We start from the raw sequence: 14,393 nt of genomic DNA, 5'->3' as shown, positions 1-14,393 counted from the left end.
AAAAAAAAAAGTTCTCCAAGAGTGACTTCTAAATGACTCTTTAACAGCAGACAGAAACAAAAGTCAGTTTGACCTGCTTCATCTTAAACACCTAGCAAAAACAGTTAAAATCAAAACACAGCCATTCCTGGGCATTTAAAAAAATAATAGTTTAGTATATAACTTAGGACATACATTTGTGTTAGCCCCCCAAAATAATTAAGACTAGAGACTACAAAAGAGAGATTCTTAGGAAGGAATGTCTAATAACTATCAAGTGAAACTGCCAAGTCAGAAGTTTTTAGTTCAAGGCCTACAAACATTAAAAGTTAACTGTTGTGTTTACATTCCTGATAACTCTGGGATGTTAAAGATTTACATTCCCAAATAAAGGCCTTGTCCACTCTGGCCTTATTATGGTACAAAGCCTCAGCCCTCACACCTCCTAATGAGAGATTATTGGCTTCTCTCATTTAATAGCAGGTCTTCTAGGCCTGAAGAGCTCCTTGGTAAGGCCCTACTAATGTGAGCCCTTGACACAAATGGGGTATTCAATTTGTTTCCCTACTAGCTGCCCTGGGGTTATGGCAGGCCTAGCCACAGGAATAACCACACCCATTATCTATTTTCATCAGCTCTCCAATCAGCTGATAGGGGATATCCAACAAGTACCTGAATCTATATTAACCCTCCAGAATCAACTGGACTCCTTAGCCTCTGAGGTCCTACAAAACCACCATGGACTGGACCTATTAACAGCAGAGAAAGGTGGACTTCGTCTATACCTACAGGAGGAATGCTGTCAATCAATGCTGATATAGTCAAAGACAAGATAAAACAACTCCAGCAGGACCTTAAATATTGGAAACAACAGCTCTCCTCTGTTGGAGGATGGCAGCTAAATAACCCCCTTCTTAGGTGGGCACTTCCTTTCCTGACCCTTCCCCTTATCATAGGCCTTCTGAGAATGCTTGCCCTCTGCGTCATTACATTGTTCCAGACCAGACTCAAAAAATCTCTCACCACACTGTGAACCAGCTTCTGTTACAGAACTACCAACCCTTCACCAAAATTGGTCTATCCAGGGTCAGCATCACCACCACCTCCTGACCCTATTACCTCAATAACATCCCGCACCCCTAACAAGGGTCCAGATGCTGCCCCTTCCCATCAGGAAGAAGCTACAGAAGATTGATCTATGCCCCTGTCCCTTAAGGTCCCCAATAACAAACAAAAAGGGAGGAATATAGGGTATTGATTTAACATTTGAGCAGCCATCTTAAATGTTAACCAGTGTACTTTTTCTAAGAATTCCCCCCACCCCCATTAGTGACCTACCCCATGGTACCATAAACCTAAACTAATCCCAGAAGGACACTACCCTTGACCCTGGAAAGCCCCATGGTGCCATCTACCTAAGCCAATCCTATGCTATTCCCCACCCACCTAGCTCTGATGCAAGCACCCCCCCCCCAGCTTATCCATAGTGCCACCACTACAACTCCAAACCCCCTACCCGACAAAAGCTGAACATCTGAACATCTTGGGCGCCTCTCTCCACTCTATAGAGAGATGACCTTTATTTGTCAGCTTTGACAAATAAACTTTCATGTGGATCTCTACCTGGTCTCCATCCTTCATTTCTCACTCGCCTATCTCTTGCTTTCTTACTTTCCCTTCACATGTATCTATAAATTTTTCATTACTTTTTAGGCTGTGGACCAAGCGAATACATTAACTATTAAAAAAAAGCACATATCTACAACAATTAACAATATGTCCCACATATAAAAGGGACTTCTTATAAAACCAGAAAACATGTTAATTCCAACAGAGTATGCCAGGTGCTATAGTGGAGTTACGCAGAGAGATGGTGCTTCTAACCCAGACTTAAGACAGAAAGTCAGGAAAACTGGCAGAGTCCTAAAGACTCAGAAGGAAATGGATAAAGAGCTAAAGGGAAGAGTGAGAATTAAGCTGGACTTTATGTGCATATAGCTTCATCTGGGTTTAGCTGAAAGGTAGTTTTAGAAGTTTGACGTGGGAAGTGGGTATGGCTCAGTAGTAGAACACATGCCTAAGATGCATGAGGCCTTGCGCTCCAATCTCAACACTGCAAAAAAGGTTTGATTCAAGAAAGGCAGGTGAATTTTGAAGGTGAATTTCAAAGGGAACACTGCTTCTCTAATTCAGCTTTGGAGGCTACTTAAAATGTAGAGCAAATCTAATAATTTTCCTTCCTCAATAATCATCCATCAAGTAATCTTCATGTACTGTTATGAACAAAGCTCCTAATTGGTACAAGCAAAAAGCTAAGGACAGAATAGTGGTTCATTATCTACTATCATTTATGCTAAAACAGAAAAAAAGGGTACAAATATGGCAGTAGTTTTTATATAGATAAAACATCTCTAGAAAGATGATCAAAAAACTAATAATGTGCTGGGGATGGGGCTCAGTGGTACAGTGTTTACACAGCATGTATGAGGATTTGGGTTCAATTCCCAATATTATGAGGAAAAAAAAGAAGACACTAATAATATTACTAAAGAGGGTAACTAGCTAAGGAATTAGTAGATGGGTTGGAAATAAGACTTTTCAATACATGCTCTGTAAAACCTTGGGGCTTTAAACCAAGTAAATACATCATTCAAAAAACTTAAAATAGGGGCTGGGGTTGTGGCTCAGCGGTAGAGCACTTGCCTAGCACGTGCGAGGCCTTGGGTTTGATCCTCAGCACCACATAAAAATAAATTAATTAAATAAAGGTATTGTGTCCAACCACAACTAGGAACAAAAGACTTAAAATATTTGCCTTATCCAAAAAAAACCCTTTCCATCTTCCCCATCACCACACTTGTTAACATGACATCCAAGACCCCATCTTAACATTTTAGTCTTACGGTTAAAAAGCTTACCACACAACCCTATGATCTAAGCACTCTTTCCTTGCTTTTGAACAAGGTTTGTTTGAAGCAGTCATGTGTGCCAAGAACAGTAGCTTCCAAAACTTTAACTTCAAGCCACATTAAGAAATTTATTTATACTGTCATGTATAACTAAAAAGAACAAATAAAAATTTTAAAAAGAAATCAATCTCGGGGCTGGGATTGTGGCTCAGCGGTAGAGCACTCGCCTAGCATGTGTGAGGCCCAGGGTTCAATCCTCAGCACCACATAAAAAATAAAGATATTGTGAGGCTGGGGTTGTGACTCAGCGGTAGAGCGCTTGCCTAGCACATGCGAGGCCCTGGGTTCGATCCTCAGTACCACATAAAAATAAACAAATAAAGGTATTGTGTCCAACTACAACTAAAATATAAATTTTAAAAAAAGAAATCAATCTATCTACCTGCAGTGCTAGTGATTGAACCCAGGACCGTGCATGGTAGGCAAGTGCTACCACTGAGCCACACAACCCCAGCCCCACATCTCCAGCCCTTTCTAAATTTATTTTGAGACAGGGTCTCCCTAAGTTGTCCAGGCTGTCCTTGAACCTGTGTTCCTCCTACCTGAGCCTCCCCAGTACCACCACACATGGCAAGAAATATATATATTATAATCTCCTGCACATAAATGTATGTACTTGAAACAATATCTACATAATCATTACCATGCATGATACACTAATTATCTTCCATTGTATCTTTTTTCAAAAAAAATGCTAAGGGGCTGGGTGTAGCTCAGTGGTAGAGCACTAGCCTATGCTGCATAAGCCTCTAGGTTCGAATCCCTAGCACTACAACCAAACAAAAACTGTTAATCACAAACTACTACCTTCTTACTTTGCAGGGGGGGGGAGGTTTACTGGGGATTGAACCCAGTGGCATTTTAACATGGAGCCACATTCCCAGTTCTTTATAAGTTTTACTTAGAGATAAGGGTCTTGCTAAATTGCCATAGCTGACCTCGAAACTGCAATACTCCTGTTTCATTCTCCCAAGTCACTGGGATTACATGTGCCCAGCTACACATTAATAATTTCAAGAACCTACTAGAACATAAACACCTTAGGAGCAAGGACTAAGAGATTTCTATATCACCGAGGTGTCTATCCAAATATGCAGACAGTAAGCACCCTGTAATCCTAGCTACGTGGGAGGCTAAGGGAAGAGGATCAAAAAGTTCGAGGTCAACATGGACAAATCAGTCATAAACTGTCCCAAAATAAAAATAAAAGGACTATGTAGGATTTGGCTTAGTGATAAGAGTGCTTGCCTAGCATGCAAAAGGCCCTGAGTTTAATCCCCAGTACCAAGGGGGAAAAAAAAAGGAATGAGTGTTTACTAAGCACTACTATATCCTATTAGGTGCTGGGATAGAAACAGGAATAAGAAAGTGTTAAATCACAGCCAGGCATGATGGTGCACATCTGTAATACCACCAACTCCTGAGGCTGAGACAAGAGGATTAGAAGTTCAAGGCCAACCTCAACAATTTAGCAAGGCCCTAAGCAACTTAAGTGAAACCCTATCTCAAAAAAATAAAAAGAGCTGGGGATGTGACTCAGTGGTAAAGTGCCCCTGGGTTCAATCCATAGTACCAAAAAAGTGTTAAATTACCAATTTAGAGTTACGGGGTGGGATGGGGGGTAGGGATTAGCTCAGTCTGTATAGTGTTTGCCTTACATGCACAAGGCCTTGGGTTCTATCCCCAGAACCACCAAAAAAAAAAGAAAAAAGAAAAGTTTGAGGGGCTGGGGTTGTGGCTTGGTGGTAGTACTTGCCTAGCACTTGTGAGGCACTGGATTCAATTCTCAGAAAAAAAAAAAATATATATATATATATATATACACACACACACACACATACATACATATATAAAGGTGCTGTGTCCATCTACAACTAAAAATATTTTTTAAAAAAGTTTGAGAGGGCTGGGTTGTGGTTCAGTGGTAGAATGCTTGCCTACCATGCATGAGGTACTGGGTTTGATCCTCAGCACCACAAAAATAAAATAAAGATACTGTGTCCACCTAAAACTAGGGAATAAAATATTTTAAAAAAGTTTGAGAGAAGCTCTATTTTATTCCAGATCTTTGAAATGTACTTTTGGAAATGAATTAATTATTTTACATCTCACTAAATAACACTTTGGTAATTCTTAGAGTTGTAGTATAATTATTGCTAAAATAACCTCTTATCTCACAAGCACCTATTTGGATTAAACAGATTCTAGTTTGACAAGTCCTCTAAATAAAACTATCTTTTTATTAAGCTTCCAATCATTAGTGGTAAATAGTCTTAAATCCTTTGAAGACAGTCAGGTATAAAATATAAGCATTCTATCAAGATTTTAATATGTATTCCTCCAAATCCCAACAACTCAGAAGGCTGAGGCAGGAGGATTGCCAAGTCTGAGGCCAGTCTCGGTGATTTAGTGAAGCCCTAAGCAACTGAGGGAGACCCTGTTTCAAAATAAAAATAAACAAAGGGTTGGAAATGTATATCAGTGACAAAGCACCCCTGGGCTCAGTCCCCAGTACTAAAAACAAAAAATCTTGTTTGAAAATTAAAAAAAAAACTGAGGCTGGGGTTGTGACTCAGTGGTAAAGCAGTCACCTAGCATGTGCAGGACCCAGGTTCGATCCTCAGCACCACATAAAAATAAAGGCAATGTGTTGTGTCCATCTACACCTAAAAAAAATATTTTTTTAAAAAAATAAAGGTATACGAAAAAACCCACCACACACTGCCAAGAAAATATAAATGTGTAGCAAATGAATTGCAAATGTTCACTTAACAGACAATAAGAAAACTACTAAATTCCCACCATGATGCTGAACTTTATAGTCACAGACCTAAATGAAGTGGGTCCCATTTTCCAAAGAGTATTTAAAGAAAGAAAAGCACACCACAACTTTTCAATATCTGACACAACAATATAAATTATCTCTTTTTGCAGAAAAGAAACCAATCATGCAATGAAACCTAAATTGCTTTTCTTTTTTACATCTAGTCAACAGGGTTTAAATAAGACTGAGAATTAGCAAGGACTAAGAATTCAGTCTTGCACATTTTTTGAAACACCAGTGATAGTACTGATTAACAATTTAGTAAAAAGAATACATAATATATAACTAAGCTTAAAACATCAATAGAGTGACAACAGTTTTACTTAGAGAATACTATAGCTAGTGATCAACACTTAAGAATCTCACTATTCTCCTATAATCAATCATTGACTGCTTAAATAACCAGATTTACAATAAATAATAACCTATACTCAGATGGATGCACAATCTGTTTCCAGTCTTTTTTTTTTTTTTTTTTTTGAGGGGGGGAATCAGGGATTGAACCCAGTGGCGTGTTAACACTGAGCCACTTTCCAAGCCCTTTTTTTATTTAAAGACAGGCAGGGTTTCACTAAGTTGGTTAGGGCCTTGCTAAGTTGCTGAGGCTTGCTTTGAACTTACGATCCTCCTGCCTCAGCCTCATGGGTCTCTGCAATTACAGGTGTGCACCAACGTACCTGGCTGCTTCCAGTCTTGTGGTCATCTACTCTATAAATGAATCACTAATAGAAAGGTTATTTTAAGATCCATTTCACAGAAAGCTAATCAAAGTTCCCATTACAAATGACATACAAAATTATTTTTAGCTGAGTGTAGTGGCACATGCCTGAAATCCCAGCAACTTAGGAGGCTGAGGCAGGAGGATAGGAAGTTCCAGGATAGCCTTGGCTACTTTGAAAGAACCTGTCTCAAAATAAAAAATAAAAAAAAAAAGTTCAGAGAGGCAGCTCAGTGGTAGAGCACCCCTGGGTTTAATTCATAGTACCACAAAACAACAAGGACGAAAAGTGGTGCATACGAATACTGTTCCTAGAGGGTTCCTATTATTTTTCCAATTCCACTAATGGTGTCTGCTGAAGCATATTTATTTGTAATGTAATCTAGTTATCAACCAGCTGTTCTAACCTAGTGTGGATTTAGAATTTCAAAATGTGTCTTTATTACTCTAATAAAATGTAATTTTCAAATAAAGGCTTCTTTTCTTAATGACCCAACCATATATTATAATTGATAACTAATACATATCAGAGTGTCTGTTAAATACTTTTTGCAATATTTTATTTACAACTAAACAACCTGGTTATATGGTTAGGGTCATTACCCTATTTTGCAAATGAGAAAACTAAGACTTAGCAAAGTAACTGGCCCAAAGTTTTATGACCAGTGACAAATCTCTACTCTATGGCAGACAAATCAACTTTCAAGCTAGTTCATTTAAACATAATCCCATCTGTAATTGATCAAAAACAAACAAGAAGCCAGGCACAGTGGTACATGCTTATAATTCCAGCAATTTGGGAGGTAAAACAGGAGGATCACAAGTTTGAGGCCAGCCTCAGCAACTTCAGTGAAGCCCTAAGTGACTTACTGAGACTGCCTCAAAAAAAATTATATATATATATAATATATATAAATAAAGGGTTGGGACGTGGCTCAGTGGTAAAGCACCCCTAAAGTTAAACCCCAGTATTTCTCCACAAAAGAAAGCAGCAAACAAACAAAAGAACCAAAATCAAAACATTAACCACTGCCTCACTTGTTCAGGATTTCAAGGTTGTCAAGGAAAGGTAATCTTAAAACTGAGGCATAATTCTCATTTTAGATTACTTAAAAAGACAATGCTTGCAGAGCTGGGGATGTAGCTCAGTGGTAGAGGGCTTGCCTAACATGCTGAAGGCCTGGGTTCCATCCCTAGTATCAGAAAAAAAAAAAAGACAATGTTTGCTTGTAAATGCTCTCTGAGCAGCATGTTCTGTTCTAGAAATTAAAAACTTAAAAAGTAACACATGCAACCCACCTAAGGGAATTCCACATTTCAACTTTAAAGCAAAAATGGTTTTTCATGCAGAAAAAAAGTTATGTGCCAGTTAAGTGTTTACCTCAGGGAAAGAAGGGAGAGTAGGGGTTTGGAGACATTGTTTGGTGTATCTATGTATTTCTATTATTGCTCATTTTTAGGATACTTTTAATTACACTGAGTTAAAATCAAACATCACTATAAAATTACATTACATATGAAGTCACATTGTTACATGTAACATTTCATATAACATTATTAAATAATATTACCTCCTTTTGAACTTGAACATCTCAAAATAATAATTTAATAATCCAAAGCAGCATTTATAAAGTTAAGGTCAAAAACAATAAAAGAGCTACAAACATGCTTTTGAATTTATTATAGCAGAAGCAATAAGGTACCGAAACAGAAAAGTTGTAATAATTGTGACTAGGGTAAAGAACTCAAATGAAGAACAGCAGGTAAAACTTAAAGTACAAGAAAGCAAAAACAGTAAAAACAATGTATAAGCTCTTGGAAGAAAAAAAATTAACAGAATCAATGTATCAAGGAAAGTATTTTTAAGTCAAAAGTTCAAGAAAAATATTCAAGGTAAACAGGGTTAACAATCACAATTAACGTTGTTCTATATGTAAAACATACAAAGTAAAACATTATTGAAATTAATGTTGTACAGCAGCATATCAAAATAAACACCACGTACATACACAAAGGAAAAAAAAAACTGACCAGCTTTGATGACAGTTTTTCCTAAAGTAAAACAATTTAATTGCTACAAACACTGCACAACAGTAGTATCTGCAGTGTTGTGGTATTATTAATGAAGTAGCATGGAAGTGAAAACGTGGACTAGGAATTCAGCATCTCAGTTTGATACCCCTATTCTTCCAATACACGACTCTGGGGAAGTTATTTAACTTCTCTCAGACTCAAGTCTCCTTGTCAATAAAATGGGGATAATAACTACTACCCTTATCTATTCAGAAAGAGTTTCTGTAATGATTAAATGAGATAACAGAAGATTAATCCACTTTGCAGGTGGTTATACACACTGTATGAAGAAAATACTGGACCACATGATCTCTTAAGGCCTTTTAAATTCTAATTCCATAACTCTATTTTTATTAATGTGCAACTTAGGAACCACATAATGTATACAACAAAAAAAAAGCCAAATCAAGTGGACTTTTTTTTGATATGAGGGATTGAACCTAGGGGTGCTTTTTATTTTGAGACAGGGCCTCACTAAGTTGCCGAAGCTGGCTTTGATTTTATGATCCTTCTGTATCAATCTCCTGAGGTTCTGGGATTACAGGTGTGAACCACTGTGCCTGGCCTGTTACCCTTTTGATCTTAGGTTAGGTACTAAAACTCCTGTCAGTTTACCTTTCCTCCTCTGTAAAACAGATAAAAGGATACCTGCCTTATCTATCTCTCAACATTGCTTAGAAGAATTGGATGTTTGTAACTGGGCATGGTGGCACACACCTATAATTCCAGCATCTTGGGAGGCTGAGGCAGGAGGATCATGAGTTCAAAGCCAGTCTCAGCAAAAGTGAGGTGCCAAGCAACTATCTCTAAATAAAATACAAAATAGGGCTGGGGGATGTGGTCAGTAGTCCATTATCCCTGAGTTCAATCCCCATTACAAACAAACAAACAAAAGAATACATCTAGGGGCTGGGATTGTGGCTCAGTGGTAGAGCGCTCGCCTAGCATGGGCAGGACCCGGGTTTGATCCTCAGCACCACATAAAAATAAAGGCATTGTAAATAATACACCTAAAAAATAAATGTTAAAAAAAAAGAATACATCTACTTTGCCAGGCACAGTGGCACGAGGATCAAAAATTCGAGGCCAGCCTCAGCAATTTAGAGCGGGGCCCTAAGCAACTTAGCAAGATTCTGTCTCAAAATGAAAAAAAAAAAAATGAAAAAGCACTGGGAGGGCAGGGTGCAGTGGCACAGGCCTGTAATCCCAGAGGCTCTGGAGGCTGAGGAAGGAGGATCACAAGTTCAAAGCCATCCTCAGCCACTGAGTGAGGCCATAAGCAACTCAATGAGACCTTATCTCTAAATAAAATTCAAAAAAGGGCCGGGGATGTGGCTCAGTGGTTAAGTGCCCCTGGGTTCAATCCTAGTACCAAAAAGAAAAAAATAGATCCCAAATTAGATAATTAGATCCCAAAACTGTTTTCTGACTCCTAATCCATGGTTCATCCATCAGCATACTACCTCTGCAACCGAAATATGAAAACTATAAATACTGATACACTGAACCAATGTAATTTCTTACAAGATTTATCAAACTCAAGCCAGTGTATTCAGAAGTATTTTTTAATACCAACCTGCTGATGCTGTAATAGAAAATTAGTTTTTGAATTGGCTGTTTATGTCAAAAAAAACAGGGCCAACTCTCTTGGAAGCTAGAAGTCTCAATCAGTAATTGCTCTGGACTTTATATTTAAGTTAAATCTTTCATTTGTTAAACAAAAACAAATGTGAACCTCAGGCTAAGTTGCTGGGCTATAACCTGCTGCACATGTCTAGGTTAAGGTGTGTCTTGTAGACCAGGAGATAGAACAAACATGAAGAGCAACAAAAACAATGGCAAAAAGCTACTTCAGGGACTAGGGTTGTAGCTCGGCAGTAGAGCACTCGCCTAGCACGTTAGAGGCCCTGGGTTGGATCCTCAGCACCACATATAAATAAATAAATAAATAAACAAACAAATAAATAAATAGATAGATAAATAAAGGTGTTGTGTCCAACCACACCTAAAAAATAAATTAAAAAAGCTACTTCATATTAATATGTGAGGTAGAATAAAGAATGTGAATAATATCTTGAGGACTTTCCTATATGTGGATGACACGACTAAGCAAGAATTGTCACAATACAATGACATGTCACCAGAAATTATTTTGGGATCTATGCTACAGGATTCCATAATAGGTGAAACCTCAAATATACCAAGATATACCTAAATGAATCCCTATTAGAAGGGTCTAAGTACATACCCATAGTTTATGTGAGAATATGTGGTCTGATTATAAGAGTATACTAATTAATAAATTATAATCAAAAGTGAACCAAAAGTCTACTCAAGAACCCATTTGAGAAATTACGTGTAAAATCCACACACATCCCATTACAATTTATTTTCATTACATCTGGTTATCTGCACTAATACATACCTGGTAGAGTTCTTCTAAATTGTATTTAATTGAAGTACTATTCTGAATAGCTTCCACTGCTTCTTTCAGTTTCTGCCATGTTTCATCTGTGTAGTTTTCTGGTAATTTAGGTTTATCTAGATGATATGTAAAAGATTGGTATTAGAATAATACGTAGGATATAGTAACCAAAGATCTATAACACAACATTACAATTTTTAGGATGGTATGATTTTCGTAACTATTATAGCTAATATTAAAGTAACCACTGTATTTAAGCTCAGTATTAATAAAATTTAAAATGCCAGAATACTGTTTAAGGCATTTTGACTCACCTATTAAAACTGAAGGTGAGGGTTTTTTTCTCCTATTGATTGTATTGCTTCAAAAAAATAAAAATTCAAGAATGACAGATAAAAAAATAACAATCCTGATCATCTTGTGTAAAACCTGTATCAACATGAATGAGTCTTGTACATGAGATTTAAAATTCTGAGTATCTACTAAGTGCAAGGTATTTTATAAACTTCTTAATCTTTTCAACAATTCCCTGGAGTAAATATTATCATCCCTATTTTACAACTGAGGAAAAGGAAACTAAAGTGGGAACTCATTTGGTGAGCTTGCCCAAGGTCATCATACCTAGTAAAATGGCAAAGCTGGGATTCTAATCCAGGTCTGTGTGACCCCCAAATTTATGCAACATCTACATAAATGGAAAGAAATATCTTTAACCAGTGTTTGAAGTACCTTTATGATCAGAATGAATTTTAAAATATTAAAACAAATGACTCCAAAATCTATGCAGCATTTTCAGAATGTAAAGAAACCTCTTAATGTAAGCTTTAAACTTCACTGGCCAGCAAAAAATAAAAAAAAATTTAATTAAAGCATCCAAATGCCTTAATAATGTGTTTTTACTTTAGAGAGAGAAAAATGAACAAAATCTCTGGAATTAATTTGCAAATGAAATTAGGATAACAGCTCATTTCCTAAAAATTATTGGTTATTGATGCATTTTTAAGTGAAATAATGAACATATTAATAATTACAATTCATATCCAGTTTAGAAAACTATACTATTAAATCACAAAGAATAAAACACTTGAGAGCCTAGAGATGGGAAGGAGATGATATAAAAAAGGGTTAAAAATAGACAACATCCTAATCTTCTGCTTGAGACAAAATAGAGCATATTCCTGATTTCTATACCAATGTTGAAAACACAAGCACAGAGAATTTAATTTTCTCAATGCTAATATTTAGCCACAAGACATTTGTCTGGTAAATATTACTTAAGTTCATTCATTTACTTCTCCATTTAACAAGTATTTTAACATCTATTACCTGCCAGTTAGGGGTGGTAAAAAAGTAAGTCAGAAAAAATAGAAACACATTCAACAGATAAAAATTAATTCAGCTCAAAAACATTTTAAATGTTGATTTTATACTTGCATCAATGCATTCATTATACGAAACCACGTATCTCAAACACAATACAAGCAAATTTTCCTAAAATCTGTAGGTCAATACTTTAAAACCTACTTAAGTGAGGAAAAAATGTAGTAATTGTTCCTATCTTTAGACTAGTGGTACACAGAGTTACTACTTCTGTGTATACACAATATTTTTTCACTTCCAAACCCTACCTTTGGAAAGAAATTCAGAGACCCTAAATATTTTTCTCCAAATATTTTTTCCACAATGAATTTCTTGAATATAGTACAACATTATACACCTATTATAAATCTTATATGAGCATGGAAAGATCACCATTGCTACCTGCATTTATTTCTAGGGATAGAATGTGGCCTACTGAAGCAGAAAAATAAAAATCTCAGCAGTGCCAAGGCTCACTATGCACCTGAACTAAATAAACCTCTTTAGAATACAATTTCTCACCTGTAAAATCCGGATCAAACATACTGTAGATTGTCAATATTATAAGGAATAACAGATTAGATACAATAGGTTCAGAAAGACCTCGAAACACTGCAAACACCCGGTGGATGCTTCAGCACAAGGATACTAACCACCCCCGGAAAATGAACCCTCCACCAAAAAAAGGACCTCCCCTCCATCTCATTGATTATGCATAAAACATTAGGCCACCTCTATACTGTTTAATATATTAACATAAATAGAGCACGTGACCGCTCAAGTGTCAAATCCTTAGGTGATTATGGATTTTGGCCTTGGTTACCTTTAAAGTTCTTGATCACTAACTTCTTAGCAGAGCCAGGCTTGCTGTTAGCAAAGCTAGAGACGGTGGTAGATGATTTGGCTAGGCCGTTTGCATGATGCACCGAAGCCACAGAAGAGATTAATATACTCTTATTTTTAAGTTGCTGCTGCTGCTGAGATGTTGCAGCAGTTGGTGAAGATGAGGAGGAGGAGGAGGAGGATTCCTCAGCCATCTTCGCATCAAACCCTACAAACTCCAGGGTGTCTTCAAAACGCAGCTTCTTCTGTATCGGTACGTGGCTGGAAGCAGCCACTGAAACCCCCAAGCAGTAGGACGAGGTTGAAGGGGATGCCGAATCCCTGGGTTGTAAAGGAGGAGTGGAGGAGGAGGAAGACGTGGAATCAAAGTCTTCTCTCTCGTTACTACTGTTACTGCTGCTACTGCTGCTGCTGCTGTTTAACTTTCTCTTCTTGGCAGAGGTGGGCGGAGTGGTGCTGGTATTACCATCAGTGGCAGATCTGACCTCCTGAGCAGCAGCAGCAGCTGAGGGATTGGGGGAAGAAAAACCTGTTGGAAACATGAAAATAGCGGGGTCAACAGGCAGAGGAGCATCAAAACCCTACGTTTATATGCCTGCGTGCGTGTAGGAGAGAAGGTGGCAATGCTAGAGGGGGAAGGGAAGAAAGAAGAGAGGAGAAACACAGAGGACAAGAAGGAAAGTGAAGGGGGGGCAAACCGGGGGAATGGGAGGGTTTGGGAAGGCGGATAGGCTGACACCAGAAGTGAGGAGAACGAGGGGGGAGAGCGAATGAGGAGGCAGACAGGTAAACGGCCGTGCCGTCCCCCCCCCCCCCCCCATTTTCTGCAGGAGCGACTCAAGAGAGTCTGTGAGGCTGCAGCTCCTCCTCCTTTTCTCCCTCTCTCTGGGAGGGGAGATGCTGTGGTTGGGGGGAGGGGAGGGGGAGCGAACCAGAGCTTGTTATTGTCAATAGCACAAGAAGCTAAAGATGGCGCCACTTCCGGTCACGAGGCACCAAAGGAGGGGCGGCGTCTCTCCCCAGGAGTGGGGGGTGGAGAGAAACACTGCAGCCACCCGGGGGTTGGGGGAGCTGGCTAGTGGTGGGGCGGCGGGAAAGGGGCAACCAAAGCACCTCAAATGCTCTTGTTAGTTCGTTCCGGCTCCTGTTCCCTCTCCCCTTCCCTGCCATCTTCCTCCCCAAACCCACCCATAACTCCCACCC

At 38.3% G+C, this 14,393-nt stretch overlaps 1 protein-coding gene and 1 long non-coding RNA gene across 3 annotated transcripts in view; one reads left to right on the top strand and one right to left on the bottom strand.

Moving 5' to 3' along the window:
• Cul4b (cullin 4B) overlaps positions 1-14,132 on the bottom strand; it is a 44,358-nt gene extending 30,226 nt beyond the window's left edge. Inside the window, exons 1-2 of one of the 2 annotated variants that reach the window (XM_015498506.2) lie at positions 13,171-14,132; positions 10,989-11,104 (exon numbers count right to left, since the gene is read on the bottom strand). In XM_015498506.2, the coding sequence (XP_015353992.1) occupies positions 10,989-11,104; positions 13,171-13,732 (678 nt within the window). In that variant the 5' untranslated portion in view covers positions 13,733-14,132. The remainder of the gene's footprint in view (positions 1-10,988; positions 11,105-13,170) is intronic. The other variant, XM_015498507.2, reaches the window with a different exon arrangement.
• Positions 13,900-14,393, top strand: part of LOC125614396 — a 4,723-nt gene continuing 4,229 nt past the window's right edge. The window contains exon 1 of the long non-coding RNA XR_007344998.1: positions 13,900-13,976. This is a non-coding gene — a long non-coding RNA (uncharacterized LOC125614396). The remainder of the gene's footprint in view (positions 13,977-14,393) is intronic.

The sequence above is a fragment of the Marmota marmota genome, unplaced genomic scaffold (genome assembly GCF_001458135.2).
Source record: "Marmota marmota marmota unplaced genomic scaffold, marMar, whole genome shotgun sequence".
NCBI lineage: Eukaryota > Metazoa > Chordata > Mammalia > Rodentia > Sciuridae > Marmota > Marmota marmota.
The sequence above is the reverse complement of the archived record's forward strand: the minus strand, read 5'-3'. Positions and strand labels throughout refer to the sequence as shown.